Source organism: Aptenodytes patagonicus, chromosome 1 (assembly GCF_965638725.1).
Source record: "Aptenodytes patagonicus chromosome 1, bAptPat1.pri.cur, whole genome shotgun sequence".
In the NCBI taxonomy this organism is placed as follows: Eukaryota; Metazoa; Chordata; class Aves; order Sphenisciformes; family Spheniscidae; genus Aptenodytes; species Aptenodytes patagonicus.
The window spans coordinates 13,670,003-13,697,277 of NC_134949.1; the positions used below are offsets into that span (position 1 = coordinate 13,670,003).

A 27,275-nucleotide genomic window follows, 5' to 3' on the forward strand; every position below is an offset into this window, starting at 1 on the left:
CAAACAGCCCTTCTCAATGTACTTGCCTCACTTAACCACGCCAGGTTCAGCAATGCGGATGGCACTTTTTTATTACAGGGGCTGCTAATTTGAATTCATTTTATTATATCCTATTTCTGTATGATTATTCCAAGCGTGTGGGGAGGGACAGAGGTAGGGTCCCTCCAATTTCTGCTGACACCACTGCTGAGACAGCATGACAGCATGGAAAGGCTCTGCTCCGCTACGTGCTACCTGAATGTAATCAAGGGTCAACACAATTATCCAATCCAGCCATGAGCCTCCGATCCTTAACGCTGTTCCCTCAGTAGCCTGTCTGCACTGCACAGTGCTTGCTCCCTAAGCCTTCCTACCTGAGTAGCACTCTGTACCTTGTACAAACAAGAAAGGTAACACCAGAAAGCAGCATGTTAGCTGATAAAGCAGAGGTAAATATTTACCGAAGAATTCACTAGTTTCAATACAGCTTTCTTTCTGAGTTTATTTGTCGCCTTTATGTCCCTGGCATGCCTTTTCTGGGCTTTTCTCCTTGCTGCTAATATGGCACAAGGGTCCACTCCAGTCTGTCATGAAAAGAAAGCACGATCAGAGGAGATTCAGCTTGTTAGGATGGCATTGCAGTATCAATTAGCACTGAATTCACCACTGTCATAAATTTAAAACACAAGCCTGCATTGTTCAGCTTCCCTTGGTGGGGGTGAGAACAGTATAAAGTAAGAAGGAATAATCTTGGCAAGCACTGTGTTAACAAGATGAGGAAGAGATGCATCACATTCTTTTCTTGAAATCAGAGAGTGCCATGTTTCAACTGAATGCCGATTCGAGTGCAGAGAGCAAAGGAGAGCGAAGTGCATTTGGACATAAATCACCAATACCTCTTGCTTTGTGAAGATAAGTACCACCCACCTGTTTTCTATAAGACTCATCATGGGAGCTACAGAAAAATTTTTCAGAAGTTAGTAAGGGTGCAATTGCTACCGGGTCAGGCAGTTCTGCCCTTAGCTAGTTCTGTTATTGCCATTCCCACCCAGTCAAACATGGGTTAGACAGGAGGTGAGGCATACTCTGTATGCAGGTAATTCGTTGCTCATGAGAGGCATTAAATGCCCACAGTATTCCACCGTCTTACACTCCAGTAAAGTTTGTCACCCAAGAAGGAAGCTTTTACTCCCAGACATTTTGTTTTCAGTTCAGCAACTACTTATTTCCTTCTGAAAAAAAAAGTGTTTGACCAGTTTGTGCTGTGCAACCACCAGACTTTCCATTCACAAGCAGTTAGTATTAAGCTACACTTTGTCCGTTTGTTCCCTCCCACCATGTTGTTGCTTCCTAAGATGATTTGCAGTTGGCTGGAGGGTCACCTTCTCATATTTTACTGATCACCAGGGGCCACAGGCTGAGAAACACTGTGCTAGGGGCTACACTAAAGGGGCTGAAAGATGAGCACATTTCAGAAGCCAGTTTGAATTTTCGAGACACAGACATTAGAGCATTTGCTTTACTCACCTTTTTCTTCAGTGCACTTGTATATGACTCGCTATTGGCAAAATAAAGCGATGCATTAGCTTGAAATATTTTTATTCCAGGATATTCTTTAACCTAAGGAAAAGAATATTGGATGTGCGCAGTTAAGTATTGCCTGCACTAGAAGAAAAGCACCTGTGTGATCACAAGACACGTGAACATGCAGCCCAACAGCCAAGCCTGAATGGCTATCAGCGTGTGTCAAACACAGAAGGTTGGCACTGTTGTGAGCAAAGCCAATCAGAAGATCGGACCTTCCACCTTTCCCAGTGTAATGTTGCACACAATCAATGCCATGTAACATTTCTCCTTCTTTATAACAATGAAATGTACAGCCATAAAAAGGAATGAAACATTTGCAGTTCTCTGATGTTGCTATCTGCAGCTGGTATTAACATTAGGAAATCATGCAGATCTAGGAATGCTTCCTCGTAGCCTCCCTTTCTACAGGCATAACGACTTATTTCTCTCTCTTTCTCTCTCTCTTTTTCTTTCTCGTCTCCTCTTTCAAATCTTTGGTTTTAAACAGGCCTTCAAAAAGGTCTCGATATCACTTCTTTCCTCTACTTTAAACGAAGTCATCTCTACACAGGCTGCACTCCGACATTTTACATGCAAATGACCCGGCCAGCAGCAGAGATCCAGCCTGCCATATGCTGCCAACCCCGTCTTTATACAGGAGGAGGAAATGCTAACTGCATTCAGTATAACGAAAATGGAGTCTCCTTTGCATACAGCTATAAACATGCCCACGTATACTTTTGCTTTGTATCATATTCAAAGCAGAGCTGCTGGTGAGAGAATGTTTTCAAATTACAGCATCATCTTTTCACACAGGTTTTTACAGACTGGTTCCTCAGTGAAGGGGGATGTAGCCTTTTCATAGCAGCATCTCTGAGAACATGGCAGAGAGCACAGAAAATTGTAGTTGCTGTTTGTGAATAAATACAGCATGTTTATATCCATTATATTGACAAAATGTACTGCTTTCACCGACTTTTGGTTGAACAAAGTGGCATTTATAAGAAACTAAGTGCATGGTGAGCAATTGTGCCATTAATCATGTATATTTAATGAGCAGGGGATGGGTGGAGGCAGGGAGATGCTATTTTGAACAGTTTGTGCAATTCTGAAGAACAGATCAGTTTGGGTCCTGGGTTCCATGGATTTCATGCCATACTGCCACACAAGTAAAGAAGGTGGCCTGGTATTCCCTTGTGTATATAGCGGGTTTAGCAGCGGTATTCCTATAAACCTTATCATTTTGTACAAGCTAGTACAATGGAACTAGTATAAAGGTTACTTTTGATCACCTCCTGGTCAAATGTACCTGCAGTACAAAAAGCTAGCATTTTGAACAAAATAGCTTTTACTACTAAAATTAAATTTATTTTCCTCCCCTTCAACGCAGGTGAATACCAGGCAGACAGCAGTATGGTAGGGCTAAGCAGCAAATTGCCACAGTTGCCTTTGCTCCACTACATAAAACTCTTCAATGCAGAAGAATATGCTCCTACCTCTTCGTACTCTTTCACGTCACAGTAGATGTCAGTGTCAGGAATCTGACCAAGGATTCTGTATTGAGGGCTAGAGAGAAATGGAAGCAAATGTTTCCGTATCATCACTTATGAAGTGGAAAAGTGAGTATTCAATACAGATTGAAACTTATTTTAAATGGTCATTCTGCAGTGCCTGTCTGACACCGGCTTATCTAAACATGGTCCAGTGCAGTGGGCGGTTAATGGCAGGAACATAATAAAGGGGCCGTTTGGTGACTAGACAAATTTGCTTCTGTCAGTGCAAAAACAATTTAGAAACTTAGCACTGTAATGTTGTCATTTTCTGAAAAGCATGGGCCAAAGCATGCAAAGGTACAGGGCAAATTCTCTTTGGTGTGAACTGGTGCAACTCCATTGACTATCTTGCAAATATGGAAACTCATACTGGCAGAAAACATGCTGCAATTTCAAAGAGCCACTCTGCTCCCAGGACAGTGCCTGAGAAGACGAATATTCCCAACTCACAAGCAGTGTGACAGCAAAGTACATTACTGTTCTGTTTGCAAGAACAAAACCATATAGACACGGCAGAAAAAAACCTCTTATTTATGCAGAGCGGAAACCTCAGGATTTGGTTTCATTCCAATGCAGACTGAAACCAACACTTTTATACATTTTCCACCTAGATATCCCAGACCTTGAGCCTAGAAGCCTCATATAACAGTATCCACACGTGCAAGAAATCATTTTGCTGTAGACCTGGAAAGCTTCACAGTAAAAACTTTGTCACTTTGAATGAGGAGAGAGGACAAGTGATTTGAAAAACTAGAAGGGCAGGCACAATTTTATGATGAATTAGAACTTTCTTATAAAATACCTAAACATTCATCTAGTGATAACCTAACTCAACTTCTGCGTGACTGTGACAGTTAGTGCACACAAAATGTAACCATTTACTGAAACTAGCATCAAGCAGATTTGAATTTCTGAACTCTAGGCATTAAAAAAAGTAAACAAGAAGATTAACCAATACAAGAAATCGAAACTCTTCTGTTTATTATTGAAATTGCAAGTTTCATGCCCTCTAGAAATTTTGTTCTCAGAAAAATAAAATGTGAACCCTGGATCAGAGCCACAGGGCATAACCTACATTATGAAGCAGAATCTATACTGTATGCAGTTGAAGAGGGTGGAAAGGTCTTCTGCTTATTTGCACCCCTTAAACAAACAAAACCACACAGAAGATCAGCAAACACTAATTTTGATAAAGAAGAAATCTGACCTTTGTGTTCTGTAAATAACGGTTATCATTGCAAACGCTACCGCAGTAAGCAAACCATAGTCTAGTCCCAGGAAAAGAGAAGCCACAAAAGCTACCAGCCAGATGGCCTAAAACAAAGAAAAGCTCTGAATTATTATTCATCTTTTCTGTTAACAGCAAAAACAATAGCATAATTCAGCCTCAAAACCTATGTATCACTTCTGTTCAGGAATACACTATAATGTAATCCATCATGATAGCAAACTGTAATTGCCTTAACCTTTCAGAAGGGCATAAAAGCTCAAGGCGCACAATATAACATCTGACAAACTGTCACATATTAATTAATGTCTTAAGTCCTGTTCTCCAAGGAATCCTGTGTTACCATCAGACTCCAAATACCTTAGGATAAAAAATAAATAAATATGCAAGGCCTGCAAGCAGCTCTTCACTTACTTCCATTAGCCAGTTAATCCAGGAGAAAAATGCCACCAAATTGTTCCCTGCGATACACTTAGTTCCGGCCCACTCCAGCCAGGTTTTTGGTTTGTCTTAAAAGATGGCAAATACCTTCAGGTAGTTTTCTTTGTTACTCTGTATTTCAATTCTTCTCAGACATTCCCACAGCCTTCAGTGCAGTTCCTATAGCAACACTGCAAAAGCTTTGCTTTTACCGTAACCAAACTACTTCTGACCTAAGTTAAAGGTTGTTGAACAACAACAACAAAAAAAACATTCTTGTCTGCAACAGCTCACTCTCCTAGGGTACTTACAGCTCCATGTCTTATGTTCATCTGCAATGCAACACCAATTTGTAACTCCTTGATAAGTTTCTACCCTGTTTTGGGGGTTAGGAAGAAGAGGAACAACAAATTTAATACAGTAAAATACATGCACTGAGCTGTGTATTGCTCACCAGTTCAATCTTACTGGTTCTCCAGAAGTGCACGATGTCTCCAAACTGTTTAAACATTCCTTTCAGGTTCACCATTACAATTGCAGCTAGCACTGTCTAGGAGTATTACACAAATACAATTTTCAGAAGCAAAATAAACCCAATGTCAAACAGAAACTTCAAAACATCACAAATAACCATATTTCTGTGGTTTGTACAACTGATATAAGTCTACTGCACAGATGTTCCATTTAAAAAAAGAACTTTTCAAGTAGTTCAGTGGAGATACACTTTTACTGGAGCTGCAGAAATGGCAAGTCAGAATCAGTACAGTTTGATTTACTCTTTCCTGGCAAAAGAAATCACATATTCCCGAGCTCCATGCAATTATAGTCCCTGTAGTGACTGAAGCAGCTAGGCTATAATCTCAAATTCAAGTTTCTCTACAATATACTGCAACATTTCCTGCAAGTGTCAAACAGGGGTAACCCAAGGTACTTCTCCTATAAAAAACCCCCAGGAATTACGTATCACCCTATGCATGCCCCAAAACCAAGCTTTTTTCTTTTAAAGTGAGAATATACTTATTCACATAAATACATTTTTATACAAATAAGTGAAACTGCAGCAAAACCAACTCATTATGCTGAGCCATCACCTAGCTCCAACCCTTTCCCAGCTGAGCTGTTACTTTAAAAGAAAGTAACTTTTTAACCTCTTCCTAGAATTCCTATGCTGCAAAGGGGAATTGTTTGAAGGTATCATTTTAATGTTCTAAAGACAGAGTCCAGAATGTCCAATATTAAAAACAACAACAACAAAAAAAAGCATGCCGGATCCTTCAAAATACTACTAATTTCTAGTCTAACTTACAGCGAAAATGCATACAAAATTTAAAGGTTTCAGGATCAAGGCCTAACTGTGTTTGCTTACTAACGATACCACAATCTCTATTTTAAGCAATACTCACTGGCCTCTGTTCACTGACAATGCAATGACTAACAGGCAGAACTCCCCTACCTGTGGAAGTGGTTCAAAGAGGTATCCAATAGCCACAATTACCAACAGAACCATAACTGAAGAGAGTGCACCTGCAATCTGAACAAAAGCAGCAAGAAATGATGTCAGAGTATTATGATGTCAGAGTATTAAGAAGTGCTCCCAAAGGGCAATATTACTGATTAGCTAACCCCTCTCGTGCTTTCCACAAGGCTGGTTGTTCAAGTGGCTTTTGATCCCTCCCACTCAGTTCATCTATTCTGACTGTCGTGCAGCCTGCTGTCCTGGCCCAACCTGGATTTGAACATGGGAAGCTCCAGTTATTCCTTCTGGCCCAGGCAGAGAAATCTGGCAATCTAGTGAAGCTTCAGATTTTAGCTCTGGAGCTCCAAAAAGCATGCTTTGTTTCACTCAAAATTTGGGTTTACATACCTGAGTTTTCCCACCGGTGCTTTCCTGAACAAGACTCCGAGACATCGAGCAAGTGACTGAAAAGCTTTGGAAAAATGACCCCACAGAGTTGCATATTCCCAAGGCAATAAGTTCCTGCAGTAAACGACAGAGGAAAACAAAAGGCAGTTATACCTAGCAACTGTACGAAGCTGGAGCTATCCATACATATTAATAACCACATCTTATTTACAGTGCTTTCTAGCAACATTATCGTAGAGAATAAGCAACCTTATACCTGTAGTTCTCACACATGCGCAAGTTGAGGCATGTTAAATCATGTGTTAAATAAAGTATCTGATGAAGCGTTCAAGACATTTCCCACCCTTAAATGTTACTGTAATGAGTCACACTGAAAACTAAAATGAATGACGGCATTGCTTGTTTTGAGGATTTCTTCAACTTGGGGATAACTTGAATTTTAACACTGAATATACGTGGAAAATGGTTTCTCATACACACATTGTTCTTTGCTGCCCCCTCTAAACTATCTGTTTAGTACTATTAGAACCAAGAGCAGTCTTGGCTGTGTTTCCATGGGTGGTAATTCATTGCTGTACATGAAAAAAACAACGTGTGTCCACTGTTTCATCAGGAAGATCCCAGATGAGAACTGTTATCATGAGCGAGATCAGAGCTCCATCTACCTCAGTACTGTGTTTCTGACACCTAAGAAAGTATTTGCTTGTAATGAGTCCTCCCCAGATTACTCTGCACCCTGCTATTTGTAACTGAGGTGATTTGAGTTAAACGTTTTCAATAGTTCTCAATGAGTTTTTCTCTTTGCATTTGTACAATCCTTTTTTGATTCATTTCAACGCTCAGCATGCACTGCATCAGGTGACAAGGAGTTCTATAGCTTAACATCCAGGTGAAGTAGCATCTGGCACCTCCTGAGGCAAAAGATTTAGATGCTTAACTCAGGTCAGTGATGATTACTTTAACTAACGTAAACAGTGCTGATTCCATTCATGCAACTACGGATTTGTCCTCTTCTCTCTTTGGGTAACAGAAAACAATGATATGAAGGATAAGATTCATCTGACCAGATGTAAAACTCTGTAGGTAAAAGTCATTTCAGCTCCCATTTACTCTCAGAAGAAGACAGCCATTTTGAGAAGGGGGAACAGCTGATCTGTGCTGTGTCAGATGCTTGCTCTAGGAAATGAATTACAGCATATGAACTCTGTCTCCCTTGACACCACAACGATATCAACCAATAATCCAACTGCAATATTGATTCTAAATTGCACAGGAAGGACAGAGTAGGTGAGGATGACGTATCGTTTTAGTTTTAGAGAGTCCCTAACCACAGCCTTTATCACTCAAATCATGATCAGAATGCTAACTACGGACAGGGCCAATTGCTGCCCCAGAAAATGATGAGCTGCCTATTTACAATCAGTGGGAATAAAAAGAAACTATAAAACATAATTGGAATTTCTAAACCTTAGATAATAGTTCTTTGACACATAAGGCATTGTATTTATCACATGGGAACTCTATGCTTCGCTCTATTACAGAAAGCAGAGATAAAGTAGCTGTCCATCAGGACAGTAGGCTAAGTAATGTCTGTCCCAACAAATAATATTCATGCCTATGTCCAAGTCTAACAGAAGCAAGTTTCCCAAAACAAAGCTAAAAGTGAAACTGGTTATTAAAACACAGCCAGAAGAAGAACTTAAAATAATTCCTGGCATTTAAATGTGTAGGCTGTCAAAAACCTGACCTGATTCCACTATGAAAGAAAGACTAATTTTTGTCCAATAACCCATTCTACTTTAACGATGTAACAAAGGAGCGACTGAGAATTTTCAACAAAGCAACCCCAATACTTTTACCTGATTCCCATCAATGGTGTAACCATGTTTAAGGGCAAAGATCTTGGCCATTGATACAGCCATTGAAAATCCAACTATTGCTATTGCTATTGCATCCACAAATATTGCTGGGATGAGCTGAATCTCGGGAACTGCTGGTGCACGTAACCTTGGAGATGAAATAAATATTTACAAATTACTATAATAAAAGTTACACGCCATATGGAAAAGGTATAGTTTGAATAAGAATATATCATCCTTACCCTTGAGGAATATTCCCAACAACATCCACTCTGTATGACTCACTCAGATTCATTCCAGCTGAAACTCCTGTGCCAATAATGACCTAAAAATCCACAAACACATTTATAAACATCAGCTAGAAAGAGATAAAGCCACCTGAAGAACTAGTAACACTTAGCTGATTATGAACAACACATACAAGGGATTACATTTATTTGTCAATCAGTTTTCTAAGAGTTAGGGGGTAAAGCAGCAGATAAAAAGGAGGAAGTATCACAATTTTCCCTCCGCCGTGTTCAACCCCCACTGATTTTATAAAGTTTTCTCGGAAACAGTTAAATGGAACATGCTATGGTATGATCTGAATCACTCTAATTCCCTTTGCCTGAGCCAAGCTCAGGCAGAATAGCGTATTGGGAAATTAAATGCAAGGACAAGCCAAGGACATCTGCACTGCCATATTTACATGTGCATAACCTGCATGCTCTCTGTAAACAGAACTGGTGCAGCAGCAATGAAAGGAACAGGTGTAAGATCGCTTTGCTGTTGCCTTACTATCAAACAATACCCTATTACACCACCTCCATCATCTCTCAACAGCATCCCTTTTCTTTGTTCCTTCTATCTAGATTGTACCCATACCTTCAGTTATTCCCTTTCTCAGCTCTGATTTTGTGCGGGTTGTTTGAGAGCTCTAGTTTTCCAAGAACTCATTTTTAAATCCAACCACTTTTAAAGGTGAAAGGTTATCTAAGATGTGGGCTTTGTGTGTATTAAGATAGTCTGCTTTATCCATGTATTTTAGAGTAGTCATTCAAAACAGAATCAACGCTGCAGTCAGTTATCAGTCTTGGAAACAGAGAAAGGAAGGTTAAGTATTAAGTCCCCCTGGTTCCTGCTCTTTCTGTCACTGCATTTTAAAGAGCAAGCCAGCCCTGCAGAACCTCTGAAACAGGCATCTGTAAGCACCTTCTTTCAGGAGGGGGTTCTGAGCTCTTGGACTCCAAGTAGGAAATGCCACTCAGAGGCATGTCTCGCAGAGAATCATTCAGGTGCCGAAACTCCAGGATAGAGTGGGTTTTACGCCAAATCTCTACCTACCCATTGCCATAGGGGACTGCAGGTGTTTAACTGGGTTTTCAATTCTTCTTTGGGACTTCGTGCCTAAAACTTGGGCATGTGAGTCCTAACCTTATGAGTATCCAAACCTTCAATTGGATCAAGCCTCAAATGAATTACGTTCAACAGAAGTTACTCTAAAGCTCAGTAAGACTTGATAGAAAATGAAATAGTTTCTACAGCTTTAGAATAGTTATATAATTTAGCTATAGAATTTCACAACTGGCTTACCACAATGATCTCCATAGGAATAGGAACTGGGAGCTTCTTCTTAAACCGGAGATTGATTTCCTTGCCAATCAACAACAGAACAATGCACGTTAATCCAACAATCAATGCAGCAATATTGGTCGTTGTTATTTTTGAAAGCACAGCAGCTATGCTCTGTAACACAACAGAAGTAACATCATTATTCCTAAGAAAATATAATCTTCATGGAGATTTGCCACAAAAGAGCAAATTATACACTGCTGTTCAGCTGTGTTTTTATTCTGCATTTATAACCACAGTGAATCAGTGCCTCACCGAAATCCCCATTGCTCCCACAAAACACAGAAGTTCAGAGTATCTCCGTGAGGAAGATGCATTTGCAATCAATTACAATATCAGTCTTCCTCAAATGGGGAAAGAATATGGAGAAAAAAATATCATGGGGGAAAAAGTCTAAACTAAATCACATCTCTTATCCTCAACATTTTCACACATATTTCATACTGGCAGCTACCTGAAAGCAATAAATGCAAACTCCTTCCAATACCTTCAAATATTCTTTGGCAAGTCACATCTACTTAGAGCTGCATAAACGATTCTAAAACAATAAAGCTGCTGATACAACCATCGAGGTTACCATAGCAGTATGATTAAATAACAGTGATCTTGCAACACTGCTGAACTGGCCATTATTCCAAATATCTTTTAATTGAAAACTCTATTAAAAGGGTGTTAGGAAAGAAACCTTGCTGGAACACACAAGTTGCTAGAGGGTAAATGATTCCCCTACCAATTACTTCTCCTTCTTCCACTGCATTTAAAAAAATAAAAATAAATAAATGACCTCTGGAGAGGTCTTTGAAAGAAGATGTACATACCCTTCTTTAGACAGAAGGAAAATTATGGCAACTATCAGGATATTATACATTCAAGATGTCCTGGTAGTACACCTTGAATGTATACGTTCCCTTCTATTTGTTTGGCAGTTAGTATGTCTGGTTTCCGGATTAGTGAACTAAACAGGAAATTTAGGAATTAATCATTAGTGCAGCCTTGTTTCCAAAAGGTTTGTTACATCTCCACAAATATACAAGAAAGATTCCCACAAAGTATTTTCTATAGCCTCCATGTAGTCGAAATCCCGAAGCTTTGTTATTGCTGAGCCATCAGTCTGCTCAAATGCTTGGGTTTCACAGATATCTGAGATCTTCCCTATTCTTCCACTCAGGAGTTCTTGTCTGCAAAATCAGAGCATTGATTTCGTAAAAACAACTTGAGGCTTCCTAGACTGGCAGGCAAATCAGATTCAGATGCATTTCAACTCTGCTTGTTCATAACAGCAAGAAAAGTAATGCTCATATAAACATGAAAGCTGTGGTTGTAATTTCAATTAGAAATGTCCCTTTAAACAAATAATTTGCTGCATGGGATCCATTACATTTTTTTCAGAGCACAACTGTCGATTTTAAATTCAAGTGAACAAGAGCTTTTGGTTTTACTTAAGTCATACTAACCAAATCACAGCTTTACACTGCATGGTTTTTCTTCTGTCCCCTTGCATCACTACGTGTTAGACAGAAGGTGAGTGGAAGATTAGGCTGTGAGCTATGTCAAATAGTGGATCCCTACTGGCTCTGAACAATCAGTTTTAATGCTTAGGGTCTTTGAAAAACAGCAATGTTTTACACTGAGTGTCCTTATTTCAAAATAGTTTTTCCCACTACTCTAACAAACAGGTACATTTATGATGACACAGCACTTTGTGTCCAACCACACTACAAAACAGCTTGCAAACAGGAAATGAAGAATACTCCCATCAGGAATTGTGTGTGACGTTAAAGAAATACAAACTGGGCAAGGTTCCGAGAATAACATTTCCTAGCTTTGCAAAACATGTCTGGTCTATAGTGAAGCATTTTAGTAGCACATTTTCCCACGATGTACCAGAGACTTGCTTCAATGAACATTATTATCTCTTCATATTTGTGCTGGTTTTGGCTGGGATAGAGTTAATTTTCTTCCTAGTAGCTAGTACGGGGCTATGTTTTGGATTTGTGCTGGAAACAGTGCTGATAATACAGAGATGTTTTTGCTATTGCTGAGCAGTGCTTACACACAGTCAAGGCCTTTTCTGCTTCTCACACCACCCCACCAGCGAGTAGGCTGGGGGTGCACAAGAAGTTGGGAGCGGACACAGCCAGGACAGCTGACCCCAACTGAGCAGAAGGATATCCCATACCGTATGATGTCATGCTCAGCATATAAAGCTGGTGGAAGAAGAAGGAAGGGGGGACGTTTGGAGTGATGGCGTTTGTCTTCCATTACACGTGATGGAGCCCTGCTTTCCTGGAGATGGCTGAACACCTGCCTGCCGGTGGGAAGGAGTGAATGAATGCCTTGTTTTGCTTTGCTTGTACACACGGCTTTTGCTTTGCCTGTTAAACTGTCTTTATCTCAACCCACGAGTTTTCTCACTTTTACTCTTCCGATTCTCTCCCCCATCCCACCGGGGGGAGTGAGCGAGCGGCTGCGTGGTGCTTAGTTGCCAGCTGGGGTTAAACCACAACACTACTACAAAACTACATTTAGCAGAATCCTAAAATCTGCCCATCTCAGACTGTGCTGATCTATCAAGTCGCACCGAAGCTGCACTTTAAGATGCTCATATATTGCTATGGCACTTAAAGACCTCATAGCCAGTTTTGAATACTGAAGCATTATTCTACTTAGTGCCAAAATAATAATTAAAAAAAAATAGGAAAAGGCTTAAGTACTATATCCAGACAGTGCAGAATTTGCATGTTTAGTAAAGGTAGTTACTCACATATACAACTGAGAGGGGTCCACTGTATCGGTTAGTCTTAATGCCAAGGAGATACTTTAACTGAGAAGTGAAGACATGAACCGCAGCAGCAGTAGTAAATCCTCGCACGAGAGGCTCCGTTAGATAGATGGCTACAAATCCAAATCGAAGAAGACCTAAACACAACTAATGAAGAAGAGGAATATTAACCATGTGACTGCCACTGTAGCCTGAACATCTGTACTATATAGCAGGCAGGCCACAGGACACCTCTTCTTACCTCGATGCCCAAGCCAGATCAGGCAAACCTGAACTTGGCCTTTCTAAAGCCACAGTTCAGTAAGCAGCCATCAATGCACCAAAGCTTCCATGCCACTGGCAGGTGCAATGTGGGATATGGGTAGACATGTGTTTGTATGCATTTATGGACAGACTAGAGAACATCAGGTTGAGTTTTTCTGATGGGATAGGAAAAAAATGAAAGGGGGGAAGTCCCATTTCTCCCAGTCAAGCCAAGATGCCAGACAAAGACTTGCCTCCAACGCATCCCTCCCCACTTCTGTTATGTGGCTGCCACGAAGCAGCCTGTATTCTACAAAGTGCAGTGCTGAAGCACAAGTCTATTGACAGGGGATCTGCCATGACCCCGTACCCCTTGCAACTGCAAGTCTAGCAGCAGCATCTGAACTTGACCTTAGAGCAAACTGCAAGCACATACCTGGATAATTCCTGAAAGAAAGGCGAGAGTCACAGCTACCTGTACTCTCTTGGCATCCCTAGGATGGTAATATTCAAGGTAATCTGTAACATTAGTAGAATTATAGCCTACAGCAATCATTTCATCAGGCACTTGTCTCACAGCAACACCACCAACCATCATACTAATCACAGCAAAGGTACCTGAAATAAGAGGGAAAGGAAAATAATTGGTTAAAATCCTAGCGGGTTGGTTTTTTTTTTTTGGGAGTGATTCTTACTGAGAGAGATGTGGAATTAAACTATAATAGAGTTTTCTACCTAAATATTGTATTTTTTAGCCCCCAAATCTGCTCCAGTACTCAGCACCATTAAAGCTAGTTAGATGGTGAACATACACTTCCATGGTAAGTAAACACCATCATTTTTTTTTTCTATCTCAGTTTCTATTATGCAAGTTAAAGAGTCATCCTGGCCACACAGACAGTTGACTGCAGCAACGAAATTATAGTTCAGGAGTTCACAGCACACATTTCTCGATCTAATCCGATAAAAGACGCTCTTCTATTCCTTCCTAAGTAGGATGGATAAATTAACAATAAAAAATACTGCTAATGTTTGACACATTTCTGTTTCTCCTATTCACTTAAATTGGAATTTATGGAAAACAACTACACTTTCTATTTCTCCAATTTTATTTTTTACAACTTTATTAAACACACACACACAGACTTTCAGTTATCCATACAGATATACCTATTGATATGTGCTTGGAGGTTCCAAAAAAAGTATACAGAAAGACAGGATAAAATGAAGAATATAGGCCAAATACTGGGGGAACAGCTGCCAGCAAAGCATAGGCTAAACCTAGAAAACAGACACAAATATGTATGTTAGGCAAACAACAGAAAGAAACCATCTGAAGCAAAAGGATTTAAGCCTACTAAAACTGAACTCAACTAACAGGAAATCTAGTGACATATCACAGGTTTAAAAACCAAGAAGTCTTGCAGGGAATACTCTTTAATATGTGTAATACTGTAGAGCAGTGCCTAGAAACCTGATGGTTTGAGTCAGGAAACCAGAAGTCTCTAATTACAGGCACTGTAGGTGTGTGCGTGCGTGTTTGTGTGTACATCTGTGCACCTGTGCACTCACTGTTTTGCCTTTGTGGCTGGAAGTACTTCTTAATAGCCAACAAACACTTCTTGTTGCTTTTGTTTTCATCTGTCAAAGAATATAATTAGAAAGACTCAAAACCCCAAAACCCCATAACCAGTGGGACACATTTAATTTTTCTCCTCCTTTTCTCATCAGACATGATCTTCATGGTAATCTATGACTGACTAAACACTTCCCTCCTCCCTCCCCCCAGAACAAGCTGGATGACATCACAGTTTTTGTTTCTGCAAAACATGCTCCAAAGTGTAAAATAAGCAGAGAATCATTGCTTGCAATCTGTAAGGTCACAGAGCTTATACAGTCCGGTATTATTCCCAAAAATGAAGTCCTTTTTGTTCTTAAGCCCTGCCCAGTTCCACGCAGTGGAAGTGTGATCTACACCATTCCTATTTGTAGGAGGGGCTGGCAAGCACAGCAATGGAGCTGTGGGGGAACAGGTCTAAGGGATGCCAGGGAGGGATACCTCCGACGGTGGTATCCGAGTAGTCTGCTCAGTCTGCGTGACTGAGTGTGTGCTTATCATGGGATCAGGCTCACAAGCAAATTGTGTGCACCACATGATATGGCGTGTAACTGTCCCAAGCAGTTCCAGCAAAATCAATAGTTCTATACAGCTTGCGTTAATGAGAAGTAGACACCAGAACTGAACAAATGGGCCTCGAGAAGAAAATGCTGTATCCTGGCTTGGCTTGCTTCTCCAATTCACCTTCGCAAGTGCAGACTCATGACACCTGAGAAAGCTGTGTGTTCTTACCACACTTGGGCAGACTGGTCTAAGTTAGGACTGAAAAGCTCTACAGTCCAGTGCAAACTGCAAAAGGAAGCAATGGTTCACCCACCATGGAGAGCTAGTAACACTCGAAAACACCTCTCCCTATTAATTTATTTTTAAATTGAGAGACAAAGCATCAGGTTACAACGAAAGAACAAAAACAGTAAGGGATCTTCTGTGTCATCCAAGCACTCCTGCACAGCGTAATAGCTCACATGGCCTTGCTCATGTCCTAAGCAACGTCTGAGTCCTAACCAAGAATTCATACTCCTATCAGAACCGGAATGATGATATTGTTTATTCTCTTGCAGCAATGAGCTTTTCATTAAGTACTGCTGAAACTCATCCCACATATATTCTCTGCTCCAGGGGCTACCTCTCATGCCAAGAGTATCAGCAGAACACCCCATACTATAACAGCCTGGCCTTTAATATGGTGATGAACTTAACAGTACAAGTGACCAGAACCAAAAACCAGTGGTTTCAAAACTGGGAGGGTGGGTCCATGTGAAGTTCCTGATCTGAATACCCTCTTATTCCTTTTCATTTGTACTGGCATTTTTAAAGGCTGTCAGTGCCAAGGAAAGAAAGAGATACTGACATGACAGGAGTTCACGGCTTAAACACCCTGGTCATTGTAGTTCTGCCTGGAATGATTCCCAGGCTTTTTTGAACTCATGCATGCTACAATTACATCCATTCCAGAAAAATAAAAGTTCAACTTTTGTCTTTTTAGAAAGGAAAAGATTAGGAGTGGTTTAAGGGCATGTCTGCAGTCACCGAAGGAAAGAACAATGTTTAGTTTAAAACAAAGTCACAAAATTAAGTATAAAGTTCACTGTTGACCACTTAAATTTTAGTGTCCTTATCTGGTCATCACATAAACTGTGTTTCAGTATAGAACCGGTAATGTTTGTGTCTAATATATGACAGATTTGCTTGACAGTTATCTTAAACTGATAAGTAATGTCGTTAAGTTGATGTTTATATTTGTGTAAGAAAAATATCCTTTATTATAAAAAAATTGCACAAAACCGGGAAGCTACAGAAATAAAGAAGTCAACTGCACAGACTAAGTTAGGATATTCCATTGTTTTAATGGGTTACCACCTATTAAAATCTAGGCTTCTTGGATTTACAGATTAATTCTTCAGACCTGCCTCAGCCTAAAGTGGAATAAGTGAAGTGAAAATATGAAATAAGCCAAAACACAAGTAAACTTATATATGCTTAACTACATTACCCTTAGCATGAGGACTTCTCTGGACTGGGCTCTGCACAAATTCAAGAATTCCCTCTACTCCAAGACCTCCTGGGGGAATCTACTGGGACTGTGGCAGCTGTCGTGAAGCTGCCATTCCCAGAGCAATGATGGCATCCCATAATGATACTGCTGTAAAAACGCTGTCACTTTCTAACCCCATAGCAGTTCTGGAACTGCTGATAGTAAGGAGTCAGGCTGAACAAAAGATTCCACTGGTCCAGTCACCAAAAGCTGAACAGAACAGTAAAGACCGCCTTTCTCTTTGTCTTCCACAGAGCCTGTGCCTGCTTCAGGGCCAGGCTCCACTTGGGGTGAAGCTTCCAAGTAATTTAATAGAAATTCCACAATTTGCAGCTTGTTATAGAAGATACTTTTGATTTATTTCCACCATGTAAATCATTGCCCACTACTATGGTTCCAGGTTAAACTGGTGACTTCTAGCCTTAAGAGAAAAAGAGGGATCAGTCTCTTATTTCTTGCAGGTTCTTCTCTGGTTGAATTTAGTTTTGGTTACTTTGCAACAGTTGCTCTCCTGAAAGGTTATGTCTATCCGATACTGCTACCCTCTGTAGGACATCTGCTACAACTTTCAGGATGACGAGATCAGAAACTAACTGGGTACATTCAGCAAAGGTTTAGACACGCACTTAAACTGTGAAAAGTTGTTCTGTCATCAAGAGCCGTTGGTATTGCTCAGAGAGGTAAGCTTCTTTCAGAGTTTCCTGCATAAAACTGCAAGTCAGTGATAAGGGAATCATCATTATGGGCTGGTCTGCAGAATGCTGTACTGATCTCCCCACACACACCTGAAATACACATCCTTTTCCCATGAACACCTGTTCAGGAAGCCAAGCACTACCATAAAAGCACACACACAAAAAGCAAAGAGGAGGATAAATAAATCCAGAGAGATACTCACCTTGAGGAAGCTGCATAACCCCAGTGCTTATACCTGAGATAATGTCTCCTAATAGGTATTCCTTCACTGGGTAACGGGGAAGCCATTTTAAAATTGGTAAGAAACTGTAAAGATGAGACTTGGCTTTCTTAGAAGAACAACTGCAAATACAAAGCAGAAAGAAAAAGTTAAGACACTAGCAGGGGACAAACGGGTCAAAAAAATTGTCTTTCATCCCTATGCAGAGAAACAGCTCCATTAAAGGCAGACTCAGACCCCGATGACTAACTTCTGGACAAAGCTTAAGCACAAACAACTATGGCTCCAGTTAATTTAACCTTTTATCACATGTTGGTTGCTGTTCACAACCCTTATGGAGCTGGAGAAGAGAATCAGTGCCTTGTGAGGCTGGAGGTCAGTGGGAAGTGAAACTGTTCAAATCCATGCACGATTGAGCAGTCACACAACACTTTTTGCTGAGACCATTCCTAGTAACAATCCCCTGAGGATAACTTGCTTTCTGATAGCCGTTTTCACTCAAACTACTTTGCAATGCTTTTTCCTATTTTTATTTACTATTTGTATGCTTTATACTTTTTTGATTATAACATTTTATATTATTATGCTTTTTTTTAAAAAAAACCCTGTTATTTTACTAATGCTTGTTACTATCACTAGTACTGATAGGCTAACTTTAAGGCTATTTGAGAACATAACCCTTCTTTACCCTGAAAGGAAAGGCACCAAAGCCAGCAACACTGATCCTTGTGTCTCTTAGCAGAGTTATTAACCTTTTGAAACCCTGACTCATGACAAATGAATAGAGCCAGGAAATAAATATCTCTATCCAGTACTGCCATGCATCATACTTTGATTGTACTGTGGTAAGAACGTTTAACCCTGGTTAAAAATATAACACTGGGATCATATAAATGCTTTTCTGCATAGGAGAGCTGCAAAAGAACTGCAGACATTTGTTAACATTTCTGAATTCTCATGGGACTAAATTGCATAGTGAAGAAGCTTACTGCAACAAGTGAGAGAGGAACTAGAGTCATCCACACTTCCCCATGTTTAAGCAGACTGAATCACAAGTCCGTAGCTCAGGAGGATTTTGATCCACATATTTTTTATTCAGGACAGATTAGTTTTTTGAGGTGGAATTAGGTGCCATTACCATTAGGATGGTCATTCCATTCACCAAAACAAATCTCCAAATGTCAAATCATGTGAACATTTTACAGGAATATTTTACAGACAAGCAGTCAGGCAGAAATCATTTGTTGTCTTGCAGAACAAAGTTCTAGCAAGAAACTGAATCAACTCTGCAAATGAAGCATGGATAAATGTAAAGCTAATGAGAACTTAACTAGAATAAGTTTCTCTTCACTATCCTCTGGTACCACAGAGCAAGAGTTGCACAGTTAAAGACACTTCCTCTCTAACCAGATGATACTTAGATTCCAAGTCAGTTAGTTAAAAGCTACAGAATGCCTCTAATAAGTCCTTGTTAGGCTAGTAATTTAGATTTCTACACAGCTGTCATACATCTCCATTCTTCTTCCGTGAAAGGATCATGTGAAGCACAAATTTAGCCTTAAGTATTTCCACGTAAAAAGGACAGATATTTTTCTGGGTCTTACGAATTCATGTCACATGATTTGACTAATACTTCACATTCCTATGCTGCATATTTTTCCTTTGCACTCTGATGAAGGCAATTCAACTAATTTATCCAATATTTTGTAATATAGTTATATATTAACATATAAAACCACATATACAACTTCATCACAGTCTTGCTGACTAATCAAAGTAGAAGTAGTGCTTTTATCTTTTAGATTTCTTTGAAGTGATTACCAGCTACGTGCATGAATCAATTAAGAATTAGAATATTTCTAACCAGTAAAATAGAGAGAAGACAAAAAACCCTACCGACAAGAATGTGCAATCTTCTGCCTTAAAGTTTGAGGTGTTCTTTCTCGTCTGTGCAGCTGTCCTTGCAAGAGCTCTTGGTTATATATTGGTCTCTCCACACAATACCTCTGGGTTTGCTCAAGACATGCTTCACGTTCTTGAGCATGTTCCATAGTTGATCTCACAGAGCAGGAGCCAAGGAAGAACAGTTCCACAGTCTCCACTGAAAAACCTAGTTGCAGACAAAGTAAGTTTGGTTACTTTTTTAACCTCAGATTTGGCATTTCCTTTCAAAGAATGTATTTTGACAAGCTAGAGACAAGAACTGTGAATGCACTTTAAAAGCACTAATTAGATAGTCTGTAACATCAGTAAGTTAAGTAAACCACACTCACAATCTTTACTATATGGAAGCCATTAATTTATGCTTCTCTTCGGTAAAGAAAGCTTTCGCATTAATTACTCTGTAAATAATTGCAGAGACAAAATTAGAAGGTTATATTCATGCTTATCTGGATTTTCCCTCCTCAGTTTTTAAAGGAAATGTCAGTGTCGAAGGGAGATTACTTTATCACTGAGTTACGTCCTGCTTACTCACAAACTGTCACGTCCATCTCCAAAAGACAGAACTCCAATTTTAACTCCAAGAAAGCCACTTCTTTCTTCCAGATAGCCAGTTGCTTCCTGCATCCATCCACCTGCCTTCTCCTCTGTTTTAGAGGCTTCTTTTTCCAGACAGCACCTCAAGGATGCACAATTTACTACTTTCAAAAAGTTATTCTTTCAATGGATGTGACACTTACTGCTATTCTTAGTTCTGTGCGCACTAAAACAGGAGTCAGGAGATGTACACAATTTTAAAACTAGCCAGAAGGTTTGTAAAAATCTGTCTGTCTTCTGATTCAGTGCCATAAACATCTTAACATGTTTAGGAGATACTCTGTTAATTCCTTTGCCCCGTGTTGGCTGCTTCTAGAAACATGGGGCAAGAAACATAACTCCAAATTATGAGCAAAATGACAGGACTGCTATATCGTTAAGCAGAGATGCTGGCTAGCACTACATTTGATGACAGAATGTGAGTGCAATGGGAAACAGAGCCATAATTGTGAACGAGGCCCTTGGGCTCAAGTCCAGCAAGTCACTTAAGCACGTGTTTGCCTTCAACCAAGGGAGCTAACCCAGAGGTGTTTAGTTTTTAGCTGTACATCAATACTTTCCTAGAAAAGGGTTACCACGCAGAAATTAAACAAATTGCTACCTAAACACTCAGAGCTAACCACGGTTGGTCCAATGTTCTGATTCAGCAAATACAGTCTGCCTGGCAGCAAAATACTAATATTGCTACCTAAGCCTTTAGCCTGATGAAGGTGCTGGAATTTTCCACTCAGGGCTCTCTGTTCTCTATCCCCTAGGACAGACACAGTCTAGCATCTCTTCAGTTCTCATTATTTCATAAGCAACATTTTTCCCTACACAGTCACAAAAGGATATTTTTACCAAAATTATATTTTTTTATTTACACCACATTCAAGATTTACTTCAGCTTTATCGCGTGAAATAAGATATCTAAAACTTGTAAGAACAGTATCATATCAAGGGTGCTATCAGAGCTTGTTACCTTTGTACTCCTGAAACACATCTGAAGCTTCTTTTACATCTGTCCACAGTTTCAATTCACTGAGAAGCCTGAATGACATTTTGTGAACAGTTTTCTCATGTTATTGTTTAGCAAATTGTAACTCTCAGTGTTACAATTTTTTCACCCTACCCGCAGATTTTGATATGGTCAACATTAGAATAGGATTGTTCTACCAGCAATTCCCATCTGAGCAGACCTCTGGCTTTTTTCTCACCTCCATATTATCACATATATCTTATTTCATGTTTACAGCAACGCCATCCATACCAAGATGTATGTTTGGCCACTAACACCTGTAGCACTTTTTTTCCACATCAATGTCTACCTACCCACAAATACCACTTCCTACTTTACATCTTGCACTGTCACAGACAGTGAGCTACCCATGAATCCTAGTGTATTAACTTCTGCCCAGTGAAACTGAAACTTTAACCACCCTAGTGCCTGCTGGAAGGGCAACACAGCAGGGCACAAGCAATCCAGGAGCCTTCTGAGGTGCAGTGATAATAGCTTCCTGCCACAGGTGGAGAAGCTGACAAGGAGACATGCTCTGCTGGACCTGATGCTTATAAACAAGGAAGAACTGGTCAGGAATATGAAGCCTGGGAGCAGCCTTGGCTGCAGCGACCATGAGATGGTGGAGTTCAGGATCTTGAGAGAAACAAGACATATAGCAGGCTTACAACCCCAGACTTCAGGAGAGAAGACTTTGGCCTGTTCAGGGACCTGCTTAGAAGAATCCCATGAGATATGGTCCCGAGGAGAAGGTGGCTCCAGGAGAGCTGGCTGATTTTCAAGATGACTGGTTTGGTGGAAAAGGGAACATCAGTGATATTCTTTATCTTGTATTTTTCAAGGCTTTGTAAGGCTTTTTCTCCCACAGCATCCTCAAAGACAAGCTGATGAAGTATGGGTTACCAAAACAGAGAGCGAGGTGGACAGAAAACTGGCTGAACTGCCAGGCTCAAAGGGTTGTGACTGGCAGCATGAAGTCCAGCTGGAGGTCAGTCATTACTGGAGTACCCCAGATATTGATACCTTGGGCCAATATAATTTAATATATTCATTAATGACCCCAATGACAGGACAGAGCGCACCTTCAGCAAGCTTGCAGATGATACAAAACTGAAGAGAGTGGTTGATGCACCAGATGGTTATGCTGTCATTCAGAAGTACCTTGACAGGTTGGAGATATGAGCAGACAGGAACCTCATGAAGTTCAACACAGGGAAGCACAAAATCCTGCACCTGGGAGAAACAGCCCCATACAACAGTAAACACTGGTGATTCAATCATCTGGAAAGCGGCTGTGCAGAAAAAGACCTGTGGGTCCTGGTGGACAAAAAATTTGAACATAAGCCAGCAACGTGTCCTTCTGGCAAAGAACGCCAGCAGCATCCTAGGCTGCGTTACGCAGAGCATAGCCAGCAGGTTGGGGGACGTGACTCTTCCCCTCTCCTCAGCACTGGTAAAGCACACGTGGAGTGCTGGGTCCAGTTCTGGGCTCCCCAGTGCCAGAAAGACATGGGCATCCTGGAGAGGATTTAGCAACGGGACACTAAGATGATTAAGAAATTGGAGTGCCTGACATATGAAGAATGGCTGAGAAAGCTAGGATTGTTCAGCCTGGAGGGAGGAAGATGGGGTGGGGAAATTGCATCAATGGATATAAACACCTGATGCAGCAGGAAGTAAATAGGCAATGGGCGCAAACTGAAATACAAGAAATTCTGTTTAAACATAAGGAAAAAAAAATTACTGCAAGCACGATCAAACACTGGAACAGGTTGCCCACAGAGGTTGTAGAGTTTCCATCCTTGGAGATATTCATAACCTGACTGGACATGGTTTTGGGCAACGCGGTCTAGGTGACCCTGCTTGAGCAGGGGGGTTGTACTCTATGATCTCCAGAGGTCCCTTCAAGCATCAACCATTCTGTGGTTCCATAATGGTCCCTTATGTTATTATTCACACAGAATGTATCTTTTCCAGTAATTAATTTGTGTGTTCTGGCAACATCAGCCTCATTTACAAATTAAGAAGCAATTTTAATCAGTCTTAAACAGAAAACCCACTCAAACAAATCAGAAGAAACAAAAACTACTGCTGCATACAGAAGGCACAAACCAAATCAGTTCAGAGGCTTGGTTTTGGCCAAACTGTTCCAATAAAATGAGAATATAATATCAAAACATTTCTATCCAAGGTTTTAAAAACATGCACTCCTTCTTCCTGTTCAAAAAGACATAGCAACACAAAACAGCTTCCTGCTAACCCCAAACAATTCAGGTCCTGATTGGGATACATACTTTCCACATTCAAGTCTGTTAAACTTCAAGCAGATTGGTTAGTATTTGGAAGAGCCACACAAGTTTGTAATGTAAATCTAGACGTAGAGAGGTCTTAAGATCTCCAGTTCCTTTCTCATTTCTGTACACATGCCCAGACTCTTCCAGATACTATGAGCATATACAGAACAACAGAAGTTCAGTCCTGCCTCTGTTTGTCATGGTGAAATAAATGATAGAGATGTATTTGACTAACTGAACAGGGCTCAACTCTAAATCAGTTATCCAGATGATGGCAAGTGTTAGTCTGAAATACTACCAGAGATCACAACCCAAGTTCACGATCACTCAGTATGAAGGTTTTTAAACTGTAGATTGAACACTTCTGATTCTGTTTGAACAAGGAAGTTATACTGCACTGAATCATGAGAACCATCTAACACAAAAGTAAACCTGAGGGAGGATATGATAGGATCTTGTGTTTAGCTGTGGTTCACAACGGATACCAGAATATAGAGAACAAATCACATGCCATTAAAAGAGGTCCTAAATCTACCCCAAAACTATAGCTGGATGCATCATTTTCTGCATTCCATGTCATCTCACCAACTTCATCTTAACAGCCCCGCATAACCATTTTCTCTGGTGATCATTTTGAATACTAAGCTGTAGATAATACAATAAAGATGAAAGTCTTTAATATCATCCATCCTTTTTGCAAAAGCACACACAGAGCAAGGATTGAGATGCTTGTGTTTACAACAGATGATATGCATTGTCCATAGACTAGCAAAATAGCAGCATTTCGTGACTGGCTGAAGTGTCTCTCCAAGTGTTTGCTGAATAGCAGCATGACAAACTGCCAACAGAGATATCCAAGGCTTGGAAATTCAGCCTTGCCCTTCACTCCCAGCTCCATGCTCGAGGAAGAGCAAAAGCAGGTACTGTCATTTTCATGAAGACAAAGCTTACCACTATGATTTCTGAAAACTCCCAGACCTTTATCCAAAGGAAGAGAAAGGCAATCTCTGGGCATCTGAGTCTTAATTAATAGTGGAATACTGCTCTCGGACAACCTTTGAACTTCACGGCAGGAGTAAAATTAAAAAGCTATAAGAAACACTGCCATTAATCTTATCAGCCAGATAAGAGTTGAGCTGGAGTAGTTAAAAGCTGTATGCAAAAGACTTAAGAGTTCTTTATCTGACTGATAAAGGCTTGTCTTACGTCTTTACTGCTATTATCAAATTGAAAGTGTTAAAGGAAAAAAAAAGTCAAGCAAACATCAATTTATAACGCTATCACTAATAATTTAGTACTTTCTCTTGTCAATCTTAGATGATAAAGGAGGGCTGTCAAGCCATCTACACTGATTCTTGTAGAGGACAATAATTTTTGATCCAGTCCACATGAATTAGAATGCAGCCATAAAATTTATAAGGACCACAATTTGGCTGCTGTTCCTTAGATTCAAAAAATGACTATGGAGAGGGGAAAAAAAAAAAAAAGAAGCTGGAGACATGAAGAATAGTGTACTGTGTGACTATTTCAGCTTTAATAGGCTTATAATTACAAAATGGGACACTTTTGCTCCTAACCTTGTCTATCTAATCTGAATGTATCTGAACTACCTAATGCAACAGGGGGGAGTCAGTGGCAGATCCATTGACTTGCCTGTTTTAAAAGAGCAGAAAACCTTTCTTCTGGTAGCTAAGCATGGAGTTGCTTTAAACAGTGGAAAAGCATGGGTGGACAGTACTAGTACAGCGTTATAGTAGAAAAACGCATCTGTGCTGGGGAATTCCAAGTTCAATCATGAACTGCAAAGTCTATGAAGTATTTTGTATCTTTAAGCTTACAAATACAGGTGACTGCCGTCAGCCAAAGGGCTGGTAGAAATACTGCCACTCTATGTAAAATATGTTCTCCCAAATGCACACTGAAAAGCAGAGTTATTGCAAGGTCTGTTCCTACTGTCTGAAAAGGCTAGACACAAAAACTGAGGCAATTTTAGGAACCACATGTTCTCTCACTTCTTTCTTTCCTCTCTGGCCTCATTCCCCAGCACCCTATGCCCTTCCACTTATCACCTTGAGTGATATGTATAAAATTAGACGAAGCCGGAAGAGAAGTTTTTTTGAAAACACACACAAAGGTGTAAAATGACTGGGTGGGGTCATAAGGAATGTGTTCTCCTAGTTTTCTTGGACTGTGCTTATCTTCACTCCTCTTCCACTACTCCCACTGAATCCACTAATGAATGGATTGTTTAGACCTGTAGCCTTCATGTAAAGCTTCACAAATTTAGAAATAACTTGTGAAGCAAACAGAATTTTCCTTGTGTAGGTCCTAAGCTAAGAAATGCACTCCAGGAGTGAACCTTTCGGGGGGGGGGGGGGGGGGGGGGGGGGGGGGGGGAGGTGTGTCGTGGTGGCGGAAAAATCGGGACCTTGAATTCCTATACAGCTTTTAGACAGGCAAAATTTCCACTCTACTCCACATAGAAAGGCGAGATGGCTATATAAACTGTGTTGGGTCGTGTGATAAAAGCTCCTCTGCATACCCACAGAGTTACTCAGAGGGACAATGGCAGGATGGAGAGCCTGGATAATACACTGCTGGGCTACTCCCAGGTCCATCACAGGAGCCATCAGCCCATCAAAGGTTCATCTCCACCAGTCCAGAGCAGCACAGGAGGGTCACTTATGGGACCATGGGAGTCCCTGCCAGCTCAGAGCATGAGCGCATCTGTGTATCTCTAAGAGTAAGAGCACAGGGCAGGCAGCTTTTGGGACCTGGGAAGTCCTGGCCAGCCATGTGTGTGTGCATATGATGGTCTGTACCAGCAACTGGAGTGGGGCTGTGGCCTTGAGGGCTCATAGGCCCAGCTGCCAGCAACTGGGGAGACTGGGCTACAGGAGCTAGCTACTGGGTAGACTGAGTGTCTGAGCCCAGTTGCTGGAGGGATCCACCTTGTACAAACGTGTGTGTGTATCTCTAGATATGTATATATATTCTCACTATTGGACCTCCAATCCTGCTTAGCCAGAGAGGGGAAGAGGATGAGGCTGTCAGTGTTGCCTGTCTAATCTGTGTGACTTGCCATGTATATATGTAAATATGTTGTGTATATATGTGTTCTCTGTGTGTATGCCTGCTGGGAATACATCTTCAGCCTCGATACTGGTTGGACCTGGGGATATGGAGCAGCAGCAGCTGTCGCCTCACCTTCCTCAGGCTGCTGGATTCAGTATGATATATTTTCCTCTAATAAACTGATCTTATCCACTGAAAAGAGCATAACAACAACATGCGAGGCACAGAGATCCTCGTCTCAGAAAATGGTAACAAATTAGACCTATATAAAAAAAAGATTATGTAACTGATAAGGGTTTTTTATATTTCATGTTTCTTGCCAAAAAATACTTTAGCTTCTAAAGATTTACTTCAGGGACTAATGAATTCATTAGTATCTTAATGGTATCTCTTATCAACCAGCAATCTTATATTTGTTTTCAACAAGACAATGTTTTGGGAACCTGTTATGATGATTGAGCTGCTTAATCAATTCCATATAAGACAAACACCTGGAGCACTTTGAGCAGCAGAACACTGGTCTCCTTCCCTCTCAGATATAGATAAAAGATAAGATGGCTTCTGTTTCCAGTGCAAACACGCTGATGACCATGAGAACCCATGGAAATATGATCATTCTTATTCCTGCTTTTTGTGGCTTTAGCGACCTTGGGTCTGAATCTGCCATCCTCACCCCTTTTGAAATCCAAAAGCAGTA

General features: G+C 40.5%; 1 protein-coding gene across 3 annotated transcripts in view; it reads right to left on the reverse strand.

The window, feature by feature from the left end:
* The window catches only part of SLC26A5 (solute carrier family 26 member 5), a 37,706-nt gene that overhangs the window by 3,387 nt on the left and 7,044 nt on the right, over nt 1–27,275 (reverse strand). For all 3 annotated transcript variants that reach the window (XM_076328199.1, XM_076328180.1, XM_076328188.1), the window contains exons 2-16: nt 19,571–19,784; nt 17,657–17,796; nt 14,276–14,386; nt 13,542–13,723; nt 12,845–13,009; nt 10,042–10,194; nt 8,712–8,794; nt 8,470–8,617; nt 6,611–6,724; nt 6,200–6,277; nt 5,201–5,296; nt 4,306–4,412; nt 3,042–3,111; nt 1,507–1,599; nt 441–563 (exon numbers count right to left, since the gene is read on the reverse strand). In XM_076328199.1, the coding sequence (XP_076184314.1) occupies nt 441–563; nt 1,507–1,599; nt 3,042–3,111; nt 4,306–4,412; nt 5,201–5,296; nt 6,200–6,277; nt 6,611–6,724; nt 8,470–8,617; nt 8,712–8,794; nt 10,042–10,194; nt 12,845–13,009; nt 13,542–13,723; nt 14,276–14,386; nt 17,657–17,796; nt 19,571–19,725 (1,818 nt within the window). In that variant the 5' untranslated portion in view covers nt 19,726–19,784. The remainder of the gene's footprint in view (nt 1–440; nt 564–1,506; nt 1,600–3,041; nt 3,112–4,305; nt 4,413–5,200; nt 5,297–6,199; nt 6,278–6,610; nt 6,725–8,469; nt 8,618–8,711; nt 8,795–10,041; nt 10,195–12,844; nt 13,010–13,541; nt 13,724–14,275; nt 14,387–17,656; nt 17,797–19,570; nt 19,785–27,275) is intronic.